The 27,232-nt window shown below is 45.7% G+C and overlaps 1 protein-coding gene across 2 annotated transcripts; it reads right to left on the reverse strand.

The window, feature by feature from the left end:
- Positions 1–2,580: 2,580 nt before the first annotated feature.
- On the reverse strand, positions 2,581–26,787 carry LOC141191579 (uncharacterized). Of its 2 annotated transcripts, XM_073661509.1 has the most exons (7): positions 26,731–26,787; positions 8,465–8,614; positions 8,156–8,335; positions 7,952–8,072; positions 7,771–7,868; positions 7,482–7,572; positions 2,581–4,238 (listed from the first exon to the last, which is right to left on the reverse strand). In XM_073661509.1, the coding sequence occupies exons 2-7, from the start codon at positions 8,522–8,524 to the stop codon at positions 2,713–2,715; spliced, it is 2,076 nt and encodes a 691-aa protein (XP_073517610.1). In that variant the 5' UTR covers positions 8,525–8,614; positions 26,731–26,787; the 3' UTR covers positions 2,581–2,712. The 2 variants fall into 2 exon arrangements, with proteins under 2 accessions (XP_073517610.1, XP_073517611.1); XM_073661510.1 differs by lacking the exon at positions 26,731–26,787 and having other exon boundaries at positions 8,534–8,614.
- Positions 26,788–27,232: the final 445 nt, after the last annotated feature.

Genomic DNA, 27,232 nt, shown 5'->3' on the forward strand with positions numbered 1-27,232 from the left:
CAGCTATTTTTACCATGAAGGATTGCTGCACAAAGTCTCCTCTTAACAGTTGTTGAAGAGATGTGTCTGCTGCTAGAACTCTGTGTGGCATTGACCTGGTCTCTAATCTGAGCTGCTGTTAACCTGAGATTTCTGAGGCTGGTGATTCGGATAAACTTATCCTCAGAAGCAGAGGTGACTCTTGGTCTTCCTTTCCTGGGGCGGTCCTCATGTGAGCCAGTTTCTTTGTAGCGCTTGATGGTTTTTGTAACTGCACTTGGGGACACTTTCCAAGTTTTCCCAATTTTTCGCACTGACTGACCTTCATTTCTTAAAGTAATGATGGCCACTCGTTTTTCTTTACTTAGAATTTGTATTATGGCAAGAAAAAAACAGCTAACAGTCTATTCAGTAGGACTATCAGCTGTGTATCCACCAGACTTCTGCACAACACAACTGATGGTCCCAACCCCATTTATAAGGCAAGAAATCCCACTTATTAAACCTGACAGGGCACACCTGTGAAGTGAAAACCATTTCCAGTGACTACCTCTTGAAGCTCATCAAGAGAATGCCAAGAGTGTGCAAATAGGTCATCAAAGCAAAAGGTGGCTACTTTTGAAGAACCTAGAATATAAGACATATTTTCAGTTGTTTCACACTTTTTTGTTAAGTATATAATTCCACATGTGTTAATTCATAGTTTTAATGCCTTCAGTGTGAATGTACAATTTTCATAGTCATGAAAATACAGAAAAATCTTTAAATGAGAAGGTATGTCCAAACTTTTGGTCTGTACTGTATTTCACAGCACTTTTAATTGTAGAGGAGAATTGTACAGACAATAAAAGACATTACAGAATAACAATCACATAAATCTACAGATGTCAAGAGGAGTGATGGACCTGCTCGCAAGCTTACTATCTATGAGGAGATAGGGGAGACACGAAAGGTGGACGGTAACAATTGTTTGTATTGTAACTCTTTCGGCTAAAATTTCCCATAGACGAGCAACCAAGAATTAGGAATTGCTCAGTGAGTAACAAGCATCCGAGTATTTCAGTGCTTACTCCTCCCTAAAGAGCTTTCAAGTATCTCATTGATAAATTTCCAAAGTTGAGCGAAGAAAGGATAAAGGAAAGAGTCTTAATTGATTCATATGCTTCTCCAAGATAATGAGTTTCTCTGTTGCGGAGAAAGGAAAAGGCTGCATGGGTAGCATTTGCATTAGTGGTAACTAATTTTTTGGGAAACTCAAAAGCAGATAACTATGAAGCGTTGGTGGAAAGTCTCCTCAAAACCTATAAGGATCTGGGTTGTAACATGTCCTTTAAAGATTAATTTCTTACATTCGCTTCTAGACTTTTTTCCATCAAACTGTGGAGCAGTGAGGGACGAGAATGGTTAGAGATTTCACCCAGATATTGCAGCTATGGAGAAAAGATATCAAGGAAAATGGAATCCATCAATGCTTGCAGATTAGAGTTGGACAATTGTAAGAGTTGATCGGATGCAGAAGTACAAGAGACAAACAAAAGAGTTGTCACTGAATGAGGAGCAAATTTTGTAATGCAATTTCTGTAACTGTTTATAATTCACAATAGTGTTTACACAGATTTTAGTTACTTGAATTGTTGCCAAGTTTCCTCTAAATAAATATCAGAAAAATGGCATAACAAAATATTCTGCATCTTTATATTTGCAAAAGTAATTATGTTTCAAAGTCCTGAAACTTTTATGCATTAATTATATGTAGCAGTACAAGGAAAACTCTCGGATATCATAGAAACAAGAGACAACTAAAAAAATTCTTTGTCAGATTTGAATTCACGAGTTCAAAATCATTAAGAAATGGCTCATTTCATAAATGAACCTGACAACTTTTGAAAATATGTAAAAAACAGTGTTACATCTGAAAGATCCTTGAGCTAGTCAGGTGGAAGGTCCTCAGGATGTGCAGGTCCCGGTACCTTCCTCTTCTGCTCTACACCAATCGGTTAGAGAAGTGTGGTGCTGGAGGAGACAGAGAGCAGTTCTCTCAGTGACCAGGAAGGACACTGCCTGATTTTTTCCTCTGTCACTGGAAGCTGCCTCCAGTCTATAAGAAGTACTCATTTGTTAGCAAGATGTTTTTCTTGCTAATAGTGTGTCTTATAGTCCACAAATTATGGTAAGTTCTGAAGTAATTCCCTTTCTCATTTAATTATATGACTGTCTGGTATATGTTTTTGTACAATTTGTCAATAACATACCCCAATCAACGCTGTTGTCACAGTCCCCACCTCCAGACAAATCGAACATCACAAAGGAGCCAGAGAGCAGCCACAACCAAAGGCTTCCTGTTGATGTTCAATACGTCCGAAGGCGGGGACAGTGAAACTGGCACTGATTTTGCGCAGGGCTCAAGTGATGCAACAACCTCATGTGAGCTCCGGGAACGTGAGTCCTGACACCGCGGGAACGTGAGTCCCGACACCGCTGGAACGGCGCTGGCACGGGATCTGAGTATGAGTGTTTTCATTTCAATGAGGCCAAACATGGTGCAATTTTCAGTTAAAACATTTCCAAAATTCTGAATATGAAAAAGGCTTCTCCAGTGTATGGGTTCTCTGATGTTTATTAAGAGTTGATTTCCAAGTAAAACATTTCCCACATTAAGAACATAAAAAAGGCTTCTCCCCTGTGTGACTGCTCTGGTGACTAAGAGATTATTCCTTCACACAACATACCTCATTATGAACAGGAAAAAGGCTTCTCCCCTGTGTGAGTTCTCTGGTGCCTAACTAAATTTGATTTATCTACAAAACATTTCCCACATTCTGAACATGAAAAAGGCTTCTCCCCTGTGTGAGTTCTTTGATGTTTATTGAGAGTTAATTTCAGGGTAAAATATTTTCCACATACTGAACAGGAAAAAGGCTTCTCCCCTGTGTGGGTTCTTTGGTGCTTATTAAAGCTTGATTTGTGGTTAAAATATTTTCCGCATTCTGAGCAGAAAAAAGGCTTCTCCCCTGTGTGAGTTCTCTGGTGGCTAACTAGATTTGTTTTCCGGGTAAAACATTTTCCACATTCTGAACATGAAAATGGCTTCTCCCCTGTGTGAGTTCTCTGATGCATAACAAAATCTGATTTCTGGCTAAAAAATTTCCCACATTCTGCACATGAAAATGACTTATACCCTGTGTGATTTCTTTGGTGGATAACAAGCTGTGCTTTCCGGTTAAAACATTTCCCACATTCTGAACATGAAAAAGGCTTCTCCCCTGTGTGAGTTCTTTGGTGACTAAAAAGAGATGATTTCTTCACAAAACATTTCCCGCATTCTGAACATGAAAAAGGCTTTTCCCCTGTGTGAGTTCTTTGATGTTTATTGAGAGTTAATTTCAGGGTAAAACATTTTCCACATTCTGAACAGGAAAAAGGCCTCTCCCCTTTGTGAATTCTCTGGTGCCCAACTAAATTTGATTTATCTACAAAACATTTCCCACATTCTGAACATGAAAAAGGCCTCTCCCCTGTGTGAGTTCTCTGGTGGCTAACAAGATGTGCCTTCCGGTTAAAACATTTCCCACATTCTGAACATAAAAAAGGCTTCTCCCCTGTGTGAGTTCTTTGGTGACTAACAAGAGCTGATTTATGGCTAAAACATTTCCCACATTCTGAACATGAAAATGACTTATCCCCTGTGTGATTTCTTTGGTGGATAACAAGATGTGCTTTCCGGTTAAAACATTTCCCACATTCTGAACATGAAAATGGCTTCTCCCCTGTGTGAGTTCTTTGGTGACTAAGAAGAGATGATTTCTTCACAAAACATTTCCCACATTCTGAACATGAAAATGGCTTCTTCCCTGTGTGAATTCTCTGGTGGCTAACAAGATCTGTTTTCTGGTTAAAACATTCCCCACATTTGGAACAAGAAAATCTATTCTCTGCTGGGTAAAGGTTTTGATATTTAAGAAAAGACTTTTCGAAGGGAAAACTATTTCCATATTCTGAAAGTGAAAATGGCTTCTTTGCTTTAGGAGCAATTTGTTTTTTAATGCTTATTTTGTGACTATGATTTTCCTTAGTAGTCAGCAATGAATCAGAAGACAGGACCTGTTTCAAAGGATCAGATGACAGATCTTTGCTGTGAAGGGATGATTGTACATTTGGAGTAATGGAATTCACTTCATTTGTATCCTGTGGGATCTCAAGATCATTTGATGTAAAATTTGAAGATGTCAGCTGTTCCTCTGATCTCCTGGTACAGTCATCTGCCAAGAATAAAAACAATTATTTATGAATAAAAATATCCTTCAATATTATATTTTTGAAAATTTCTACTTAACGTCTGTGAAATGGCAAGTTATGTAAAATATTGAATTATTCACCAAAACAATAACAGTTCACAGTCTAATAGAAAACCTCATAGGATGAACCAGTGGAGTATGATGTGTAAAACTGTTTGTTCATTCTGTCTCCCAAATATGGAATAAAAAGCCACCAAACAATGTTATGTAGTCAAAAATAATACCAATAAAAACTTCTACTCATCTCACAAAAAACAAGTCCCCACTCAGGTCCATCATCTGTCAATGGAAAAACAGATGTTTCCACATTATTAGTGGCTCAAAGGCTTTTGAAAAGCAACATGGCTTCCATAAACCAATCCAGCAATATCCACTCTCCAAAAAGCCAGATCTCCCCCTCGCTTTTGAGCCTTGCAGTGTGCCCAAACCACATTTAGCATCCATGTGTTTGGCACTACTATAGTGAGAGGAACCCACTTAATTTATGATGTGTCTCCTGGAGCAGAATCTGGGCACTATGTGATGGGTGTTAAAGTAGTATATTTGTAATTTTCACTCTCCATCATCCACTGCGTGCTAATTTCCGGAAAGCGACTGTGGAGTCAAAATAGTCACTACTCCTATAGATTATTTCACTGAGGGTTATAATTTCCAAAATGAGTCACTTTATGGGGATTTCTACTGCTCTGGTTTTCTGCCATTTTGTCATATTAGAGCTTCCGCAAATGGTTTGTCCCATTTCATCTGGATTTGCTCTTGGGACATCTGCTTCTGTCACCAGGAGCCGCCTTATTCATCCTGCAGGCGGCGCTGGTGATGGAGGAGACGTCAGAACCAGAAGTTGTAGGTGGCGCAGGCTCTGACTAACCAGGAAGATTAGGGTGCCTGGGACCTGTAGTACCATCCAGTCTGGCAGTATGGGTGTGTGTGCTGTCCAGCTGGAGTAATCTGCTCCCTGCTTCAGCCATTTGGAGAGCACCGCACCCTACTAAAGCTGGAAGCATATTGCTGGAAGCTGCCAGATACAGCCTTGTTCTCCTCTGGGTCAGTCCTCTGTGCTCAGCTCCCGGCTTGTGTATTTGTTTCCTGTTGTGACCTCGGCCCGTTTACTGACTACTCTTGTGTCTTCTGATTTTGTATTTTCTCTGCTCTCCTGGTTCTGACCCGGCTACCTGACTATTCTTCTTCCCATCTCACACCACAGAACAGCCTGTAAATTTAGATTCTGACATTTTGGAAAGGCAATGGAGACCTTATTTTTAAAGACTACCAGGGAATTGCAGACTCACATAAGTGAGGCAGGCCGATCCCACCACAAATCATACAAATAGAATAAAGAAAACATGTTACATCCCCAAATATCAACATATGTATGAGGGAAGAGGTCCAACACTAAATCAGAGTTGCACTCGTTTATGGTGGACCATTGGAGCTACTATGACTCCTGAGCAGAAGAGTAGAGAAAGTATTAGTGCCCCCATTTCAGGAGAGATTGTGCAGTAATCTGAATTCTTTAGGATTGAAAACATAATGTAATTTATGACGTGGAGTGAATCCATGAAACCAGGGCTGGAGCCATGCCAACACATCTCCTGCAGGCGTGAATAAATGTGCATTACAGCCATCAGCCACGCACAGCTTAGACATACAGTGGGGGAAATAAGCATTTGATCCCTTGCTGTCTATAATTTTAAGGGTAGGTTAATTTTAACATTGAGAGATAGAATATCCCCCCCCCCCCAAAAAAAAAAAAACAAGAAAATCACATTGTATAAATTAGATAATTTTTTTTTGCATTTTGCAGTGAGAAATAAGTATTTGATCCCCTACAAATCATTATGAGTTCTGGCTCCTACAGACCAGTTAGATGCTCCTAATCAACTCGTTATCTGCATTAAAGACAGCAGTCTTACATAGTCACCTGTTTAAAAGACTCCTGTCTACAGACTCAATTAATCAGTCAGACTCTAACCTCTACAACATGGGCAAGACCAAAGAGCTTTCTAAGGATGTCAGGGACTAGATCAAAGACCTGCACAAAGCTGGAAAGGGCTACAAAACCATAAGTAATACGCTGGGTGAGAAGGAGACAACTGTTGGTGCAATAGTAAGAAAATGGAAGAAATACAAAATGACTGTCAATCAACATCGATCTGGGGCACCATGCAAAATCTCGCCTCGTGGGGTACCTTTGATCATGAGGAAGGTGAGAGATCAGCCTAAAACTACACAGGGGGAACTTGTTAATGATCTCAAGTCAGCTGGGACCACAGTCACCAAGAAAACCATTGGTAACACATTATGCCTTAAAGGTTTAAAATCCTGCCGCGCCCGCAAGGTCCCCCTGCTCAAGAAGGCACATGTGCAGGCCCATCTGAAGTTTGCCAATCAACACCTGGATGATTCTGTGGGTTATTGGGAGAAGGTGCTGTGGTCAGATGAGACAAAAATTGAGCTCTTACAAATTAACTCAACTCGCCGTGTTTGGAGGAAGAAGGATGAGTACAACTCTAAGAACATCGTCCCAACTGTGAAGCATGGGGGGAAACATTATACTTTGTGGGTGCTTTTCTGCAAAGGGGACATGACGACTGCACCGTGCTGAAGGGAAGATGGATATGGTCATGTATTGCGAGATTTTGACCAAAAACCTCCTTCCCTCAGTAAGAGCAATGAAGATGGGTCGTGGCTGAGTCTTCCAGCAAGGCAATGACCCAAAACGTACAACCAAGGCAACAAGAGAGTGGCTCATATGGGACCATATGAGCACATTCAGCAGCACAGAAGCGAGAGAAGGTAGATCAGCCAATAAGATATCAAGGTTCTAGGAAGCCAACAGCATCATTACCCTCCGATTTCTCTTACTGGCCCATCACATTATTTTTCTTCAACTGATTTTCTAACTTGTCAGCACATTCTACATACGCTGTCATTTAGCTTTGTAGTTTACAGATCTGGGAACGTACCGGTCAGTGTCTTCTAATCCCAGGGGGTAGGTGGATCTCCCAGGTTGTAAGTTCTATAGAAAAGGGCTTTCAATGCTCAAAGCCATTGCAACAGTTTTGGGTGTAGGACAATTTTGTGGTCTTGTGGCAAAATAGTCATCACATAATTGTTATACGGCTGGACTACACCACCGATAAAGCAGCCACAGCCAGTGACTGAGAAGAATCTGTGACTTCTCTGCATTTAGTGGTTACTACTCACCTGGATAGTCATATGTAGGAGTCTCCTCTGTACACCGCTCATCACCCCTCACATATGTCTCTGTAGTATTAATATGGGGCAGATCTTCACCCTGAAACAAATATTGTAAAAGTCACAGACAGATGGAGAAGTCACCTCTATGATCATCTCTAATCCTGCCATCTCCACCGTTCTCATTACACAAGTATAAAACATATAATACTGGTGGATAAAACAAGACTGAACACAAGACCTTCACAGTCGTCTACACATCATAGGGGAGATCTCATGACACCTTCTCTCCATCTACCTGATGATCCTGAGGAACATTGGGATCTTCTTGTTTACAGTCCTGTGGAGGAAGAGGATGGGGACATCTCTCTGGTGTTGTCCTCTTACTGGATAGATCTGCAGGAAACACATACAGGGACTGAATTCATTCTTTACATACAGATATTTATAGGCTGTGTGTATTTAGTCCTGTCTATTACCTGATGTGAGGGGCTGGGGAACCTCCATCATGACGTCCTTGTACAGATCTTTGTGACCTTCTAAATACTCCCACTCCTTCATGGACAAATAGACAGCGACATCCTGACACCTTATAGGAACCTGACACATACAATGATACTGTCATCCCCCCTATCTCATCATAGCATTAATGTATAATGTCCCAGCATTCCCAGCAGTGTCACCTCTCCAGTCAGCAGCTCAATCATCTTGTAGGTGAGTTCTAGGATCTTCTGGTCATTGATGTAGTCATGTATCAGGGGGTGAGGTGGAGGCCCTGTGATTGGGCTCAGGGGTCTTCCCCATCCCTCAGACACAGGGGCCTGACAGCGCTCACTAGAGGTCTTCTTCACTACTGTGTAATCCTGGTTATGGAGAGACACATTAATAAATCTCACTCCAGACATTTCCAGAGTCCTCACCTCTCCAGTTCTGTCCATCTGTTATTCCCATAGATAAGAATGATGTAATGTGATGTCATCAGAAGCTCTCACCTCTCCAGTAAGACGGAAAAGGATCTCTAGGGTGAGGTGTAATATTTTCTCTGCCACCATGTCTCTTACCCATCAAAGATGGACATGGACAATCAGGAAGATTCTCTTCTATAGAAAATCTTCACTGAGAGGATCCGATATTGTAGGGACCTGAATGAGAAGAAGGGGAGTCGCTGTAACATCATACAATTACTGCAGATAATAAGGGGAAACATATGAGGGGATTTATTATTTTACAGTAGTTTTCTTCTTTACATCTACTAATAAAACCTATATATTTTAGGCTACACACAACAAGTAGGTTCTTCCTCGTCTCGGCAGCTGAATACGTTTCTCATAGACTCATCTTCCATAACGCTAATTCTCGTCTCATTTACAGACACTGGAATCGGCATTATCTATACTGCAGGAGATATTCATTACACGTGACATGAAAAATAACTACTTCATAACGAGGATGACATCATCTTCTACTACGGCTCTACAAACATATTTGGCCAGAGTTCTTCACTGACTACATCACCACCCGTCTATATGAATGTTTCCCGTCTTCCCCGGACTGTAATCTTCTATCACATTAGATCTCATGTCTGATTCACACACAGAAGTTTGAGGCATTTCTAAATCTTTTTTGTTTGTACAAACACCACAGAGAGAAATTATTTGATATCAAAGTCTCCATGTACAGTGTTTATGGGGTTTATTTCTGGCCTTAGGCTTTCCTATATTACAAGAAAAACACCAGAAAAAAGCAGATAATAAAATGTTTCAAAAGAAAATTGGCACCAACAATTCTGTGTAAAAAGAAAAAAACATGCAAAAAGCAAAAGACACATTTTATTTTTTAACACGTTAAAACATTTGATTTTTAAAAAATACTGTATTTTTTGGTCAATAAGACGCACCTAGGTTTTAGAGGAGGAATATAGAAAAAAAAAATTAAGCAAAACATGTGGTCATGATGCACTGTTAAGGAAAGGGGGTCTGCTGACACTGTTATAGGGGCAATGTCCCCCAATTCTGTTAATATCCCCCATCCTGGTATATATGGCCCCCTCCTTCCTGTTATATGTGGCCACCATCCCGGGCACTCCTCATTCCCATCCAGATATGAATGGAACCCCTAATCCCCATCCTGATATGCATGGCACCCCTCATCCTCATATGCATGGCACCCCAATCCCCCATCCTGGTGTGCATGGCACCCCTTGATTCATATCCTGGTAGGCTAGGCACCCAAATACCCCATCCTGGTATGCATGGCACCCCAATCCCCCATCCTGGTATGCATGGCACCCCTTGATCCCCATCCTGGCATGCATGGCACCCCTCATCCTGGTATGCATGGCACCCCTCATCCTTGTATTCATGCCCCCCCTCATCCTGGTATGCACGGCACCCCTTGATCCCCATCCTGGTATGCATGGTACCCCTTATCACTCTTCCTGATATGCATTGCACCCCTCATCTCTCTTCATGATATGCATGGCACCCCTCATCCTGGTATGTATGGTACCCTTCATCCCTCTTCCTGATATGCATAGCACCCCTGATCCCCATCCTGGTATGCATGGCACCCCCTGATCCCCATCCTGGTATGCATGGCACCCCTGATCCCCATCCTGGTATGCTTGGCACCCTCTGATCCCCATCCTGGTATGCTTGGCACCCCCTGATTCCCATCACGCTGCACACACAAAAATAAACAATTATACTCACCTCCTCTCTCCTCCAGCGCTGCGTCCTGCTCGGTTGCCGACACTCTCACTGTGTGAGCCGTGCATGGCATTACTGCCATGCGCCGTCACACAGTGTGAGATGCTGTGCCGGAATAGTCACTGCTCCCCGCGCCAGAACTGTGTGCTTGGGGAACAGTTACCATTCACTCTCCTTAATAGCACGCACACTGTACCCGCAGCGCGGCTCCTGCTGCCACTCTGCGGTCTGTGTGCCCGATATTAGAGACCATGAATATGCACTACAACCCATGGGAGTGGATTCTAGTGAATATTCATGATCTTTAATGGCAGGCAGACAGACCGTAGAACGGCAGCAGGAGCCGCGCTGCGGCTACAGTGTGCACGCTATTAAGGAAAATTAATATTAATTGCTCTCCACGCCCATGGGCGTGGGGAGCAATGCATATTCATATTCTTTAGCAGCGGGCACAGCGTAGGCTGCAGCAGGCGGCTGCTGCCTCCTGTGATCCGCTCATCCCCCGCTGCCGCTCCCCCCACAGCCGCTCCCCCCACAGCCCACAGCCATAGGTATAGAGTATGGGCCACAGTTCAGACTATAAAACGCGCTTTCCTCCAAAATGTTGGTGGAAAAAGGTGCGTCTTATAGTCTGAAAAATACGGTAACTCTTGAGCACCAGAATATCGATGAACACCGCAGAGATGGCATAGGTGCAGCGGCACCTAATAATGGTGTTTGGGCCTGCAATGTATGAAAGTCTATTAGGTCGGGCAAGAGGAAGCGTCCAATAAGTTACGTTTTAACACCCCTATACACACAAAGAGTAAAGTGGCATGAAAGCACTGATTTTGGGTGGTTTGATCGACTATATAAAGTATTTGGGGGCCTCCTGACAGATGATGTCAAGGTAGAGAAGGATCTGGCATCATGAATTTCAGAGGCTAATCCGTTTGTTCTTCCTGTAGATAATCCTCACCTAGAGGAGTCTGGAGGCGACTCTCTCATACAGACCACAGGAAAGCTGGAATATTTCTGTGTATGGGGGAGTCGGGAGAGATAGCCAACTGCGAAATGACGGTTCAGCCAACACTTATCTCATGTGTATGGGGCAATTAGTATTACACTGACAGGCAGTGATGATACACCACACTACAGTAGTGCAGTGCATCACCTGAATAATCAGAGGCTTGTATGCTGTATGATTGCACTAATCAGAGTTGTTTAAAAAATGTTTAAAGTGAAAAAAAAAATCAGTTTTAGCAACAAGAAATATCCGTAACATTGTGCAATGAGTCTGTTATCCCTATGTTAATTAACTCACGTCCATAATAACTATATTATACTCAATTATCCTATACACATTCTATACACAGTGGTGTAGATAGAAATCACAGATCCCATAGTTTATGGGAGGTATGTATCACTGAGGTGGTTATTCTCTGTGATATAAACCATAAGCATTGCTCTAGTGCACATAGTAGTAAGAGGCTTGTTTGTGCATCCAGGTCAGGTTTACGGGCAGCCGAACAGATGTGCGGGTCTGGCTGCCCGCACACCCTACCCCTGGGTGTAGTTCACATTGTAAAATGTATTCTGTTTCTCTCACACATGGTCTGTGTGTGGACGTAAGAAGGCCTCCTGCGTGATGTCTCAAGACTGAGCTGGTATACTGGATGCTATCCAGCCTGTGTGACCTGGACTGTTTCTAAAGTGCCATTGTTGGAACTGTTTACTTTGTTTTGCCTGCATTGAAAGGCTGTTTATTTTCTTTTCTTGTGGCATGGTTTATGAAGCACCAATAAGCTAGCCTGGATGTTTAAATAGAAACTGTTCCTGTGATACCTCACCACGCACCCAAGTGAGTAGTTTTACCACATTTGGTGTTAGAATTGTGGGCAGCGTTCTCAGGGAACATGTGTGACTGCTACAGAGGTGCTGCATTTCCTGGGTGAAGGCAGTCATAAGCCAGAGAGCAATGTCAGACAGCATGGAGGACCTGATTAAACACCTGGTGCAAGCCCAGCAGCAGTAGCACCAACAACAGTAGCTGGCACAATAGGAGACAAATAAGCTGCTTATGCAACAGATCCAGCAACAGCAGCACCTAAAACAGCAGCATCAGTTTGAATTGCTCGCAGAGGCGGTTTGTGGCACGGCGGCAGCTCCAACTCCAAGGTCAGCTGATAATTATTCCATCCGTAAGGCTGTGAGGAGAGTTTTGGAGAAAATGACCCCGGGTGACGACATTGATACCTTTTTGAAAGTTTTTGAAAGGGTCGCCGAGAGGAAGAAACTCCAGTGAGAGCAATGGGTGGAAATGCTGGCACCTTACTTACCAGGGGAGCCCCAGAAGGCGTTCTATGACTTAGCCTTACAAGATGCCAAAGAATATGTGAAACTGAAAACTGAAATTTTGGTGAGCCTGTGAGCGACAATGACTGTCAGGCCACAACGGGTTCAACGCTGGGAGTACCACCGAGACAAACCCCCTTGCTCCCACATGTTTGATCTGCTGCATCTGGCCCAAAAATGGTTGCAGCTGGAGTCCTATACCCCTGCACATATGGTAGAGCATCCTGTGTGATGTCTCAAGACTGAGCTGGTATACTGAATGCTATACAGCCTGTGTGTTCTGGACTATTTCTAAAGTACCATTGCTGGAACTGTTTACTTTGTTTTGCCTGCACTGAACGGCTGTTTATTTCCTTTCCTTGTGGCATGGTTTATGAAGCACCAATAAACCAGCCTGGACATTTAAATAGAAACCCTAACCCTGTGATACCTCAACACGCACCCAAGTGACCAAAGATAGGGGGAACTGGTCTCAGTAAGCGCTCTTCAACAACCATATAACCCAAAAGAGGAAAAGGAATCAGGAGCGTGTCAAGATGAAATTAGAATTTTATTACAGAAAAGGTATAAAAACAGGCAATTTCCAATGGAATAAAATAAAGGGAGGAAGACGGTGACACCAAGTACTACATAAATCAGGGAGTATACGTCAGTAAGGCAGGGAACTGTGTGTCATAGACGGAGAACCAGGGTCTAAAGAATAATCGATATTAAGTAGGCAAAGCCTAATGCAAATGCAACATGGTTCCTCAAACAGTACACCCAAAAGGATCACAATAGGTACACAACACGATCCTATAAGATAATAAAGTGCCAATGCATCAATCAGGGAAGCAGCAATACATGTAACGTGCTTAGTGCATCATAAAGACAGTAATGTATATAACCCAAGCTCCTACACTAGAAATGCTCGCAAGGTGGCTATAGAAGATATACACAATAGCTATATATGGATAATCCAGTCCTAAAGCAGTTTATAAAGTACATGTGCATAGCTCAAATAGCAATATCAGTATTGGCCACATCTAAGATAGCACCAATCAAAGGTAAATGTATACATAGGCTGCTGTACAGATCTAGTATGTTAGCAATATGATGATTGAGGGATCAAGAGATTAATAGATATGTGTGTGTCCAAAACAGATCAGACAGTTCTTGGGGTTGTACTCATTCTTCATCGTCCTCGAAACATGGCGAATGGAGTGGATACCAAAAAGTTCTATATTGGTCTCATCTGACCACATGACCTTCTCACATGCCTCCTCTGGATTATCCAGATGGTTATTGGTAAACTTCAAACGGGCTTAGACATGTGCGTTATCAGGGGGACCTTGCGTGCCCTGCAGGATTTTAATCCATGACGGCGCAGTGTGTTACTAACAGTAATGTTTGAGATTGTGGTCCCAGCTTTCTTCAGGTCATTGGCCAGGTACTCCCATGTAGTTCTGGGCTGATTTCTGACCTTTCTCAAGCCTATCCCAGCCTTGTGCAGGTGTACAATTTTTTCTTTGGTGTACTTAGACAGCTCTTCGGTCTTGCCATAGAGGAGAGGTTGAAGTGTAATTGATTGTTTGGACAGGTGTCTTTTATTCAGGTAAAGAGTTCAAACAGGTGCAATTAATACAGGTAATGTGTGCAGAGTAGGAGGCTTCTTAAAGAAAAACTAACCGGTCTGTGAAACAGAATTCTTTCTGGTGGGTAGGTGATCAAATACTTATTTCATGCAATAAAGTGCAATTTAATTATTTAAAAATCATACAATGTGATTTTCTGTTTTTTATTTTTAGATTCTGTCTCTCACAGTTGAAGTATACCTACGTTAAAAATTACAAATTATAGACTTCTCTATTCTTTGTAGGTGGGAAAACTTGCAAAATCGGCAGTGTATCAAATACTTATTTTCCCAATGCATGCATGCATGTATATATACAAACTGTGGGGTTTAGTACTCACTCGGCTGTGGTTGAGGTAGGCACAAGGCGCGTTTTCATTAGAAATCCAGGTTGGTATATTTTGCTTGCATCAGACCTTCCAAGACCTGAATTGGAGGTAAGTTAGCAGCTGATCTCACCCAGCTCTTTCAGCTGCTCCTAAAACCCAGCCCCATAATCCGGGCCCATTAAACACTTCTCAGCAATATGTGTGCTGGAGCCTGCTTTTCAAAATCCTACATCCCTGAGGTTGGGCACCTCGGGGACATATACCTCCCATCCACGACCTGTCCGGCTGCAACCTTACATACCCCCCTTCTGCACAAACCGGGGGGCTTGGCACCTTCTGCCAACATACAATAGACCCTTGATAGGGCATCAGCATTCCCATGTTGTTTCCCAGGCCTATGCTCCACCTGAAAACTAAAATCCTAACTCATGGGAATGAGCTATGTCTAACACACTGCGTCTATAGGGCCCTGGCACCGACAACTGCTCTATTACCTGAACCCTTGGCTTGGTTACTCTGTACAGCAAATCCCCATTCACAGCAAAATGAGGGAACCGACTGTCGGCCCCCGGCTCCTGAGGCACTCCATTTAACACGGTAACATTTTGGAAGGCCACTTTCAGAGTTAAGTCCCTGAGTTGGGCGGTTCCGAAGTTTCCCTCGGACACTTCCAGCTCAGGGATATTGGCTTCAGGGGACGCAGTCTCATCCTCATCGCCAACAAACAAACACATGGGAAACTCGTCTGTTACGGCCTGTGGTGAGGTTTCTTCAGGGGTGATCTGGCGGTGGTCCGAGCAACCAGGTGTCCCCGCTTTCCCCTACATGTCCCAGAATAATGCAAAGTCCCGTCCGATTATTATCGGGTGCAACAAGTCTTTAATGACCCCCACTTCCTGAGCTGTGGTGCCACAGTCCGTGTTTACATCCACCCGAGCAACAGGGTAGTTTTTAGCATCCCCATGGACAAACTGGACACCCACCACCTTCCCAGGAACCAACCGATGAATGAGTGTGGCCCTTATCAGGGTCATCAAACTTCCTGAGTCCAACAGTCCAGACACTTGCACCTCTTTTACGGACACTGAGCACGCCTGAGGGCCCTCGCCATGTTGAGGAACCGCGATGCAGGCGGGGTAGGCCAAATAGGAGCAACGCCAGCCTATGTTGTAGTCCATTGGAAAAGAGTTCATGGGACACCGGGCAGCTATATGGTCAAAGATATGACACCTCCAACAGAGGATGGTATGGGACTGATTACCCAGCTGTGATTCAGCAACCTCCTGGGACTTTGGACGCCCACCCAGTGAGGATTTAGTCCCCTTCTTTTGGGAGCCATCCCCCCCTTTGTGAACCCCAGAAAGGTGACCTAACCCCGGCTTGATCAGTCAGGGAGCCCTCTACCGCCCGGTACCTCTCCACTAGGCCCACCAGGTCATCTGTATTTTGGGGATCTCTCTGGGCAACCCAGGACTGAATCGACTTCTGCAGAGAGTGGATAAACCAATTTATGACCACTCTCTCAACTATCTAGGCTGGGGAACAAGTCTCTGGCTGTAGCCACTTCTGAACCATGTGCAGAAGGTCACACATTTGTGACCAGGGAGGTTTGTCCCTGTGGAAGTCCCAGAGGTGGACTTGCTGTGCCCTGACTGCCAGTGTTACGCCCAGCCGTGCCAGGATCTCAGACTTAAGTTTGCTATATTCCTTAGCGTCTTGCAGGGCCAAATCAACGTACGCCTTCTGTGGTTCCCCTGTCAGATATGGCGCTAGAACCTCCGCCCACTGCTCCGGTGGTAGTCTCTCACGGTCCGCCACTCTCTGAAACACGGCCAGGAACACGAAACGTCATCCCCCGGAGACATCTTTTGCAACGCCCCTCTCACAGTTTTCCTCACCTGGGTCTCGTCACTTCATCACCTAAGTTGGAAGAGTGGCTACAACAGATCCCAGGAGCAACATCTGAACACTCTGTCCAGAAAAGCGCAGTACTGGGGACAAGTAAGATCATGCGCAGAACCCTCCAACTCCCAGAACTTAACAGCTCCTCCGTGCTGCCGGATAACTGTTGCTGGCTGGCGGCCTTCACCCAGGACATATATGGTTTCCTGTAGCAGTCACACTGCCTCTTGGGATTCGTGCGTTTGCTTCTAGCACCAATTATAGGGTTTAGTATTCACTCAGCTGCGGTTGAGGTAGGCACAGGGAGCGTTTTCATTAGAAATCCAGGATGGTTTATTTTGCTTGCATAAAAAGCTCAGGACACAAACACAAAATAGCCTTTTCCTGGCACAAAACAAGGTATAACAAAACAAAATTCAAAAATAACAAGTCCATACAAAACGGCCACAGACGTTTAAATGAAGTCCTTTTCTCTGCCTTCAGCAGAGTCTGATCAGCACATGCAAGGTCTGCTCACCTTGCAAAACACACAGACAGACTGAGACAGACACAGCTGTCTTAAATCAGTCCTTCCAAAATCTGGACTGGAGGTAAGTGAGCAGCTGATCCCACCCAGGTCTCTCTGCTGCTCATAAAACCCGGGCCTATTAAAAACTTCTCAGCACTATGTGTGCTGGAGCCTGCTTTTCTGAGTTCTACATCACCGAGGCTTGGCACCTTGAGGACACGACCTGTCCAGCTTACAACACACACACACACACACACACACACACATATATATACACTGCTCAAAAAAATAAAGGGAACACTCAAATAACATCCTAGATCTGAATGAATGAAATATTCTCATTGAATACTTTGTTCTGTACAAAGTTGAATGTGCTGACAACAAAATCACACAAAAATCATCAATGGAAATCAAATTTATTAACCAATGGAAGCCTGTATTTCGAGTCACCCCCAAAATTAAAGTGGAAAAACACACTACAGGCTGATCCAACTTTGATGTAATGCCCTTAAAACAAATCAAAATGAGTCTCAGTATTGTGTGTGTCCTCCACGTGCCTGTATGACCTCCCTACAACGCCTGGGCATGCTCCTGATGAGGCTGAGTATTGTGTGTGGCCTCCACGTGCTTGTATGACCTCCCTACAACGCCTGGGCATGCTCCTGATGAGGTTGTGGATGGTCTCCTGTGGGATCTCTTCCCAGACCTGGACTAAAGCATCCGCCAACTCCTGGACAGTCTGTGGTGCAACGTGACGTTGGTGGATAGAGCAAGATATGATGTCCCAGATGTGCTCAATCGGATTCAGGTCTGGGGAACGGGCGGGCCAGTCCATAGCTTCAATGCCTTCATCTTGCAGGAACTGCTGACACACTCCAGCCACATGAGGTCTGGCATTGTCCTGCATTAGGAGGAACCCAGGGCCAACCACACCAGCATATGGTCTCACAAGGAGTCTCAGGATCTTATTTCGGTACCTAATGGCAGTCAGGCTACCTCTGGCGAGCACATGGAGGGCTGTGCGGCGTCTCCCGACTATGTCACGTCTGTCACATGTGCTCAGTGTGAACCTGCTTTCATCTGTGAAGAGCACAGGGCGCCAGTGGTGACTTTGCCAATCCTGGTGTTCTGTGGCAAATGCCAAGCATCCTGCACAACCCCAATCTGTGGACGTCAGGCCCTCATACCACCCTCATGGAGTCGGTTTGTAACAGTTTGTGCAGACATATGCACATTTGTGGCCTGCTGGAGGTCATTTTGTAGGGCTCTGGCATTTTAAGGGTAGGTTAATTTTAACATTGAGAAATAGAATATCCAAAAAAAAAAAATAAAGAAAGAAAATCACATTGTATAAATTAGATGAATTTATTTGCATTTTGCAGTGAGAAATAAGTATTCGATTCCTCTGGCAAACAACACTTAATGCTTGGTGGCAAAACCCTTGTTGGCAAGCACAGCAGTCAGATGTTTTTTGTAGTTGATGATGAGGGATGCGCACATGTCGGGAGGAATTTTGGTCCACTCCTCTTTGCAGATCTTCTCAAAATCATTCAGATTTTGAGGCTGTCGCTTGGCAACTCGGAGCTTCAACTCCCTCCATAAAGTTTTCTATGGGATTATGGTCTGGAGACTGGCTAGGCCACTCCATGACCTTAATGTGCTTCTTTTTGAGCCACTCCTTTGTTGCCTTGGCTGTATGTTTTGGGTCATTGTCTTGCTGGAAGACCCAGCCACGACAAATTTTTAATGTCCTGGCGAAGGCAAGGAGGTTGTCACTCAGGATTTTACGGTACATGGCTCCATCCATTCTCCCATTGATGCAGTGAAGTAGTCCTGTGCCCTTAGCAGAGAAACACTCTCAAAACAAAACACTTCCACCTCCATGCTTGACAGTGGGGATGGTGTTCTTTGGGTCATAGGCAGCATTTCTCTTCCTCCAAACACGGCGAGTTGAGTTAATGCTAAAGAGCTCAATTTTTGTCTCATCTGACCACAGCACCTTCTCCCAATAACTCACAGAATCATCCAGGTGTTCTTTGGCAAACTTCAGACGGGCCTGCACATGTGCCTTCTTGAGCAGGGGGACCTTGCGGGCACTGCAGGATTTTAAACCTTTAAGGCATAATGTGATACCAATGGTTTTCTTGGTGACTGTGGTCCCAGCTACCTTGAGATCATTAACAAGTTCCCCCAGTGTAGTTTTAGGCTGATCTCTCTCCTTCCTCATGATCAAGGATACCACATGATGTGAGATTTTGCATGGTGCCCCAGGTCAATGTCGATTGACAGTCATTTTGTATTGCTTCCATTTTCTTACTATTGCACCAAGAGTTGTCTCCTTCTCACCCAGTGTCTTACTTATGGTTTTGTAGCCCATTCCAGCTTTGTGCAGGTCTACGTTCTTGTCCCTGACATCCTTAGAAAGCGCTTTGATCTTGCCCATGTTGCAGAGGTTAGAGTCTGACTGATTAATTGAGTCTGTGGACAGGAGTCTATTATACAGGTGACTATGTAAGACAATTGTCTTTAATGTAGATAACGAGTTGATTAGGAGCGTCTAACTGGTCTGTAGGAGCCTGAATTCAATGGTTTGTAGGGAATCAAATACTTATTTCTTACTGCAAAATGCAAATACATTTATCTAATTTATACAATGTGATTTTCTTGATTTTTTTTGGATATGCTATCTCTCAATGTTAAAATTAACCTACCCTTAAAATTATAGACTGTTCATGTCTGTCAGTGGGCAAACTTACAAATACAGCAAGGGATCAAATAATTATTTCCTTCACTGTAGCTCATCACCCCAAGAACACCATCCCCACAGTGAAACATGGTGATGCCAGCATCATGCTGTGGGGATGTTTTTCAGCAGCAGGGACATGGAAAATGGTCCGAGTCAAAGGGAACATGGATGGTGCAAAATACAGGGATTTTATTGAGCAAAACCTGTTTCAGTCTGTCAGTGATTTGAGACTGGGATGGAGGCTCACCTTCCAACAAGACAATGACCCAACACATACTACTAAAGCAACACTCGAGTGGTTTAAGGGGAAACGTGTATATATTTTGGAGCATTCTAGTCAAAGCCAAGACCTTAATCCAATTGAGAATCTGTGGTCAGACTTGAAGATTGCTGTTAAGGACAGGAGAGTGGTAGCCGTGGCACTGCTGAGGAAATGGCACGTGTGCCCATTGGGAGGGCTCTGTGGGCCCCCTACGGTACATGTGCCATAGGTTCACAACCACTGGCATAGAACATCCATCCATCCCTGGGCTACAAGACAAGACCTTAGTCTCGATCCTATCCCTTTGACGACATTCCACAAAACTCCTGACTAAACATTGTGGCTTCTTTTTCTCCTTCACTGGGATCAGTCAGCCCTGTCAAAGCTAAGTGTACATTAGTGGAGGTATTTTTTTCAGGCCGAACTCATCACGTGGGACTGAATGTGAAACTCCCTGTGGTGACTGCTCCACTGGATCTACTTCCACACAATGGGCCTAGGGGCTGAGAAAACTATGGATTAAGGCCCCTGAGATAAGGTCACTGAATGAAAGCATTGATTCCTGAGGATGAACTGACGAGCAAAAAAATCACTAATAAAACACAACAATAAGATCAATGGCACAGGTGCTCCGTGAGGGAAAAAGTCTGATAGTCTTTAGAACCAGGGCTGTGGAGTCAGAGTGGTGGAGTCGGAGCCCATAATGGTGGAGTCGGAGTAGGTATGAAATGGACTGACTCCGACTCCTAAAGTATATAATAAATTGGTTACAGTAGTTCAATGCACTTTGTGGGGAATATTTTTTCATAAGAATTTGGGAAAGTTATGAAATGTCCTATAAATGTCTGTCCTATTCCTGATATAATAGTCTAGACTTTTAGCTGAGATTAATCTGTGCTACAGTAATTTTATCACTTAAACATGAGCCATGTATGAGGGAGTCAGTGTCATGGAAATTGAGGAGTCGGAGTTGGAGGTTTGGCTTACCGACTCCACAGCCCTGTTTAGAACAAGGCCAGTTCCTCACACTTCTTCCCCACATTTTCAGCACGGACACGAAAGTAAGTGGTCTCACCTTTATGGCAATGAAACTTTGTATCATCCAGTTTCCTCAAAGCATATTCCATGTCACCCTTGTGAATAAACTCCACAATCCCCATTCCACCCTGGTGTACATCAGCATACTAGACATCTCCAGCTTCTCTCAAATGATCTTTCCGATCTTGCCAACTCCCCAATGGGGGGGGAAGCCCTGAGACAAGAATTCTGTATTTAGTTTGCTGGGGCAGGTGTCTGTTCCTCCCGCAGGGTCCTCCATATCCACCCCTTGATCTCCGGTTTGTCCTGGGAAACTCAACACGTACCCGATGAGAACCAAATTTGTATCCATTGCTACCAACCCCAGAGTGCTGACCACCAGCTAGGGGGATGGTCACTTGGCGGCCAGGTAAATATTGTTCTGGGGGGACAATATGTGGGCTGTCCAGGGTGATGGGAGAGTCAGTTTCCCGAAGTCTCTGGGCCTCCTCCCTAATGTCATTTACCTCACCCAGGTCAAATTCCTTCATGGTAACAGTCATTACATTTTGTGTATTACTCACCACTGGGGTGGGGGGTTAGTCTGCATGTTGAGATTGCTCTGCTCATTCTTGGCTGATGAAGTGTGAACCAGTCCTTGGCTTCAGGTTACGACATTGGGCCAGTGTCACACCAATCCTGCTCCTAGGTCAGGGGTCTCAAACTCGGCTGGGTATATGGGCCGCACATGGAAAAAATTTGAATTTGGGGGGCCGCATTCTTTGTTCAATGTGACATTTTTAGTGATACCATTTTTTTTGTATACACCTTTTGAACATTTTTGCCGTGTTTATTTTTTTATGGCTTGGGTCGTTATGGATGTGGCGATAATAAACGTGCACTTTTTTGTGTTTACTTTAGTTTACATATAAAACAGCATTTTTAGTGCCCAATATTTTTTCATGCTTTATTTTATTTTTTATTTTTTTTACAATTTTATTTCCCCCAATTGGCCACATACAGTAATATTGTCTTACAATTAGGATCATATAGTAATAATGGAAAACATCTTGTAGTAATGTTCCCCATCCAAGTCCCCATCTTGTAGTAATGTGCCCCATCCAGGTCCCCATCCTGTGGCTATGTGCCCCATCCAGGTCCCCATCCTGTGGCAACGTTCCCCATCCTGGTGCCCATCTTGTACTAATGTGCCTCATCCAGGTCCCCATCTTGGGGCTATGTGCCCCATCCAGGTCCCCATCCTGTGGCAATGTTCCCCATCCAGGTCCCCATCTTGTGGCTATGTGCCCCATCCAGGTCCCCTCTTGTGGCTATGTGCCCCATCCAGGTCCCCATCCTGTGGCTATGTGTCCCATCCAGGTCCCCTCTTGTGGCTCTGTGCCCCATCCCGGTCCCCATGTTGTGGCTCTGTGCCCCATCCCGGTCCCCATGTTGTGGCTCTGTGCCCCATCCAGGTCCCCATGTTGGGGCTCTGTGCCCCATCCAGGTCCCCATGTTGGGGCTCTGGTCCCCATCTTGTGGCTATGTGCCCCATCCAGGTCCCCTCTTGTGGCTATGTGCCCCATCCAGGTCCCCATCCTGTGGCTATGTGCCCCATCCAGGTCCCCATCCTGTGGCAACGTTCCCCATCCTGGTGCCCATCTTGTACTAATGTGCCTCATCCAGGTCCCCATCTTGGGGCTATGTGCCCCATCCAGGTCCCCATCCTGTGGCAATGTTCCCCATCCAGGTCCCCATCTTGTGGCTATGTGCCCCATCCAGGTCCCCTCTTGTGGCTATGTGCCCCATCCAGGTCCCCATCCTGTGGCTATGTGTCCCATCCAGGTCCCCTCTTGTGGCTCTGTGCCCCATCCCGGTCCCCATGTTGTGGCTCTGTGCCCCATCCCGGTCCCCATGTTGTGGCTCTGTGCCCCATCCAGGTCCCCATGTTGGGGCTCTGTGCCCCATCCAGGTCCCCATGTTGGGGCTCTGGTCCCCATCTTGTGGCTATGTGCCCCATCCAGGTCCCCTCTTGTGGCTATGTGCCCCATCCAGGTCCCCATCCTGTGGCTATGTGCCCCATCCAGGTCCCCATCTTGTGCCTATGTGCCCCATCCAGGTCCCCTCTTGTGGCTCTGTGCCCCATCCCGGTCCCCATGTTGTGGCTCTGTGCCCCCTGTGCTGTTCTTCACACACATAAAATAGAAAAAAAAAAAAGATGATTCTCACCTGTCCTCCGTTCCCTCGGCGGCCTTCCTGCAGATGTGGCCCGCAGGCACCACAGAGTCCGACCCCTTGACGATCCCGACCTGGTCCAGGAGGAGCCGCCGACAGCAGCGCTGCATTGCCGCACAGAGATTGTCTCCCAGCACAGCATTCTCAATGTCAGCCGCCGGCCAATCAGAGACCAGCAGCTGACATCTGCATATGGCAATGACGTCATACTCGCTGCGCCGACACGCAGATATCAGCTGCTGGCCTCTGATTGGCCAGCGGCTGGCATTGGAAATGCAGTGCTGGGAAACAGTCTCTGTGTGGCAATTCAGCGCTGCTGTCGGCGGCTCCTCCTGGACCAGGTCGGGATCGTCAAGGGGTCTGTGCCTGGGGGCCGCATAAAGCAGCCTCAGGGGCCGCATGCGGCCCGCGTGTTTGAGACCCCTGTCCTAGGTTGTGATGTGGGCTAAAACATTCCCGGCATTCCCTGTCAAAGTGTCCCATACATCCACAATTATGGCAGCCTAAGTCCCCCTCGCCTTGACGCAGACCGTACTTGGGGGCTTGGGAAACTTCCTCATCTTTGTGAAGTTTGAAATCCCCACAGTTCCTCCTCTGGCCGATCCATGGGTCTCGTTGGCTGTACTTCCACATAGCCCTTGTCGATTATCAGACCATTCATCAGCCAATCTTGCAGCCTCATCCAGGCTGAGTGGTTTTCAATCCGCCACTATTTCTTTTAAGTCACCCGGGAGTTTAGACAAATTGCTCCAGCATGAATATATCCAAGACATGTTCTGCTTCCCGAGCCCTCAGTCCTTCTATCCACCGAGTGCATGCCATATGTAGTGTGTTAGCAAACTCCCGAGGCATGTGTGCACCGAGCTTCTCAGTCTCCTGAAACTTCCTTCTGGTAGTTTTCAGGTGTGACGGTATACCTCTCTAGTAATGCGCTCAATGTGTAAAAATCTGGGCCAGTCACTAACTGACACCTCATGCAGCAGGCAGACGTTCTTAAATAACCGGAGATGTTCATCAATATCCGAGGTGTCCTCACTGAACTGTGGTATATCCCTGTACCTTAAAGATGCAGGCCCCTCTCTCCTGTTATCCACTGTCCTCTGTGCTGGGGAGTGTGGGAGTACTGCTAAATGAACACCCAGATATTTGCTTAGCACTGCCGCCCACTCTATCTCCATGGCCCGCTCTCCTAGCACGTCCAGCATCCTCCTCAACTCAGTCAGTCAACCCTCCACCATCTGGATGACAGGCCTGGGCTGTGGTCCCTCCACAGATATGCCCTCCTCCACGTCTGAAATGACCTCCTCCTGTGGTTGTTCCCGGTCCCAGTCGTCCAAGCATTGTATAAGGGTCACCCGGCTGTCCTCCGGCAACCACTCTAGCTCTCACTCAGAGCAAAGGGCTCTCAGCAATTCCTTCCTGAGCCTCTTGTAGATTGAGTCTGCCATCTCTTCTGCCAAGACATCATTCAGTAAATTTCCCTGGCATCCTGTCCAGATATAGGTGATCCCACTGTTGCCACCACTTGTGAAGATTTGAGGTTGTGCATTGTAAAGATTCATCTAGGCAGGTTAACGGTTCATCAATATTGTATTCCTTACATCAAGGTTTTTACAACAACTCCAGGTAAATGGCCAGAATACAATTGTCTCAGTCCACAAGATCCCTTCCCTGGGACGGTAGTTCCATTGCCTTCGTACCAGGCGATAACCACTGTCTCCCAACTTTTTGTTGGCCTACAGCTTAAATATCTCCAGCCAGTATAGTCTGTATTCATATTCCATGATCCTCCAGACGACAGATAAAACGAAAGAAGCACAGGTATCTAGTAGCAACAGTCCATTAAGAAAGTTTAAATCCAAACGACAGATCCCACAACTGTAGCACGTTTATCCAGCCCAGTCGGTACTGATCTCCAAAACTCCATAGACCATCCATCCATCCTTGGGCTACAAGACCTCACTGAACAATGTGGCTTCTTTTTGTCCTTCACTGGGATCAGCCCCCTCAAAGCTAAGTGTGCATTAGTGGAGGTATTTTTCCTCAGGCTGAACTCATCACATGGGTCTGCATTTGCGACTTCCTGTGGTGATGGCTCCCCTGGATCTACTTTCCCCATCCACACAATGAGCCTAGTGGCTGAGAAAATAATGGCTTAAGGCCCCTGAGATACGGTCACTGAATGGAAGCATTGATTCCTAAGGCTGAACTGGCAAGTAAATAAATCACTAATAAAACACAACAAGATCGATGGCACGGGTGATCCATGCTGGAAAAGTCTGATAGTCTTTAGAACAAGGACGGCTCATCACATTGTCCTATTTGTTGTTTGCTTCATAACAAATAAAACCAAATGTTCACAGTTGTCAGCATGTTCTTAACATGAACTGATACAAATCCTCAAAAAAACAGTGAAATTTTAGGCTGTGAGGGAGCAAAACATGAACAATGCCAAGGGGGCAATTACTTTCACAAGCCACTGTGTGTATAAGATGCATAATGGGGGCATCATACTGTGTGGGGCATCATACATGTTGCATAAGGGGCATCATACATCCTGCATAAGGGGCATAATGGGGGCATTACACTGTGGGGGGGCATCATACATCCTGCATAAGGGGCATAATGGGGGCATTACACTGTGTGGGGACATCATACATCCTGCATAAGGGGCATAATGGGGGCATTACACTGTGTGGGGGCATCATACATATTGCATAAGGGGCATAATGGGGGCATTACACTGTGGGGGACATCATACATCCTGCATAAGGGGCATAATGGGGGCATCATACATCCTGCATAAGGGGCATAATGGGGGCATTACACTGAGTGGGGGCATCATACATCCTGCATAAGGTGCATAATGGGGGCATTACACTGTGTGGGGGCATCATACATCCTGCATAAGGGGCATAATGGGGGCATTACACTGTGTGGGGGCATCATACATCCTGCATAAGGGGCATAATGGGGGCATTACACTGTGTGAGGGCATCATACATGCTGCACAAGGGGCATAATGGGGGCATTACACTGTGTGGGGGGCATCATACATCCTGCATAAGGGGCATAATGGGGGCATTACACTGTGTGGGGGCATCATACATACTGCGTAAGGGGCATAATGGGGGCATTACACTGTGTGGGGGCATCATACATCCTGCATAAGGGGCATAATGGGGGCATTACACTATGTGGGGGCATCATACATCCTGCATAAGGGGCATAATGGGGGCATTACACTGTGTGGGGGCATCATACATACTACATAAGGGGCATAATGGGGACATTACACTGTGGGGGGCATCATACATACTACATAAGGGGCATAATGGGGGCATTACACTGTGTGGGGGCATCATACATCCTGCATAAGGGGCATAATGGGGGCATTACACTGTGGGGCCAGTAAAGGGGCCCTGTACTATGAGAACAATACGTTTCCTCCCTTCCTGTCTCCATAGTTGGGTCGTATGTATCTATTACAGGAAACAGAACAAAAACCTTATGATTCTTATAAAAGGGCAACACAAGACCCCAAAAGAGTCTCCGTGCTGAAGGGGTTAATGCCCCCTGCGCCCAGTAATGGGGTCTCCACATACCTCCACCTGCAGAGCCGCCACCACATATATGGCTGCTCTGTGCGCACAGGAGCTGTGATGAGGTCACAGGAGGGGAGGAGTCAGGGGTCACATGATCAGGGGCCTCAGTGGATGCAGGACTCTGCTGTGCTGGTTGTCATGGTGCTGGATGAGCTGAAGTTTATGTGTGGGGTCAGGAGGGGTTTACAGTGTGGATGTAGCAGAGCCGCGTGTGTACGAGGTGTACGGAGCAGAGCCGCGTGTGTACGAGGTGTACGGAGCGGAGCCGCGTGTGTACGAGGTGTACGGAGCGGAGCCGCGTGTGTACGAGGTGTACGGAGCGGAGCCGCGCGTGTACGAGGTGTACGGAGCGGAGCCGCGCGTGTACGAGGTGTACGGAGCGGAGCCGCGCGTGTACGAGGTGTACGGAGCGGAGCCGCGCGTGTACGAGGTGTACGGAGCGGAGCCGCGCGTGTACGAGGTGTACGGAGCGGAGCCGCGCGTGTACGAGGTGTACGGAGCG

The sequence above is a fragment of the Phyllobates terribilis genome, unplaced genomic scaffold (genome assembly GCF_046119375.1).
Source record: "Phyllobates terribilis strain yellow unplaced genomic scaffold, ASM4611937v1 Scaffold_47__1_contigs__length_9908305, whole genome shotgun sequence".
In the NCBI taxonomy this organism is placed as follows: Eukaryota; Metazoa; Chordata; class Amphibia; order Anura; family Dendrobatidae; genus Phyllobates; species Phyllobates terribilis.

Excerpts from the sequence above, each read along its gene's own strand:
- LOC141191579 (XM_073661509.1), bottom strand. The coding sequence starts at position 8,524 with ATGGTGGCAGAGAAAATATTACACCTCACCCTAGAGATCCTTTTCCGT. Across the intron at positions 8,073-8,155 it reads TTGAGCTGCTGACTGGAGAG|GTTCCTATAAGGTGTCAGGA; the intron begins GTGACACTGCTG and ends TGTATGTGTCAG. Across the intron at positions 4,239-7,481 it reads TCCTACATATGACTATCCAG|ATGACTGTACCAGGAGATCA; the intron begins GTGAGTAGTAAC and ends TATTCTTGGCAG.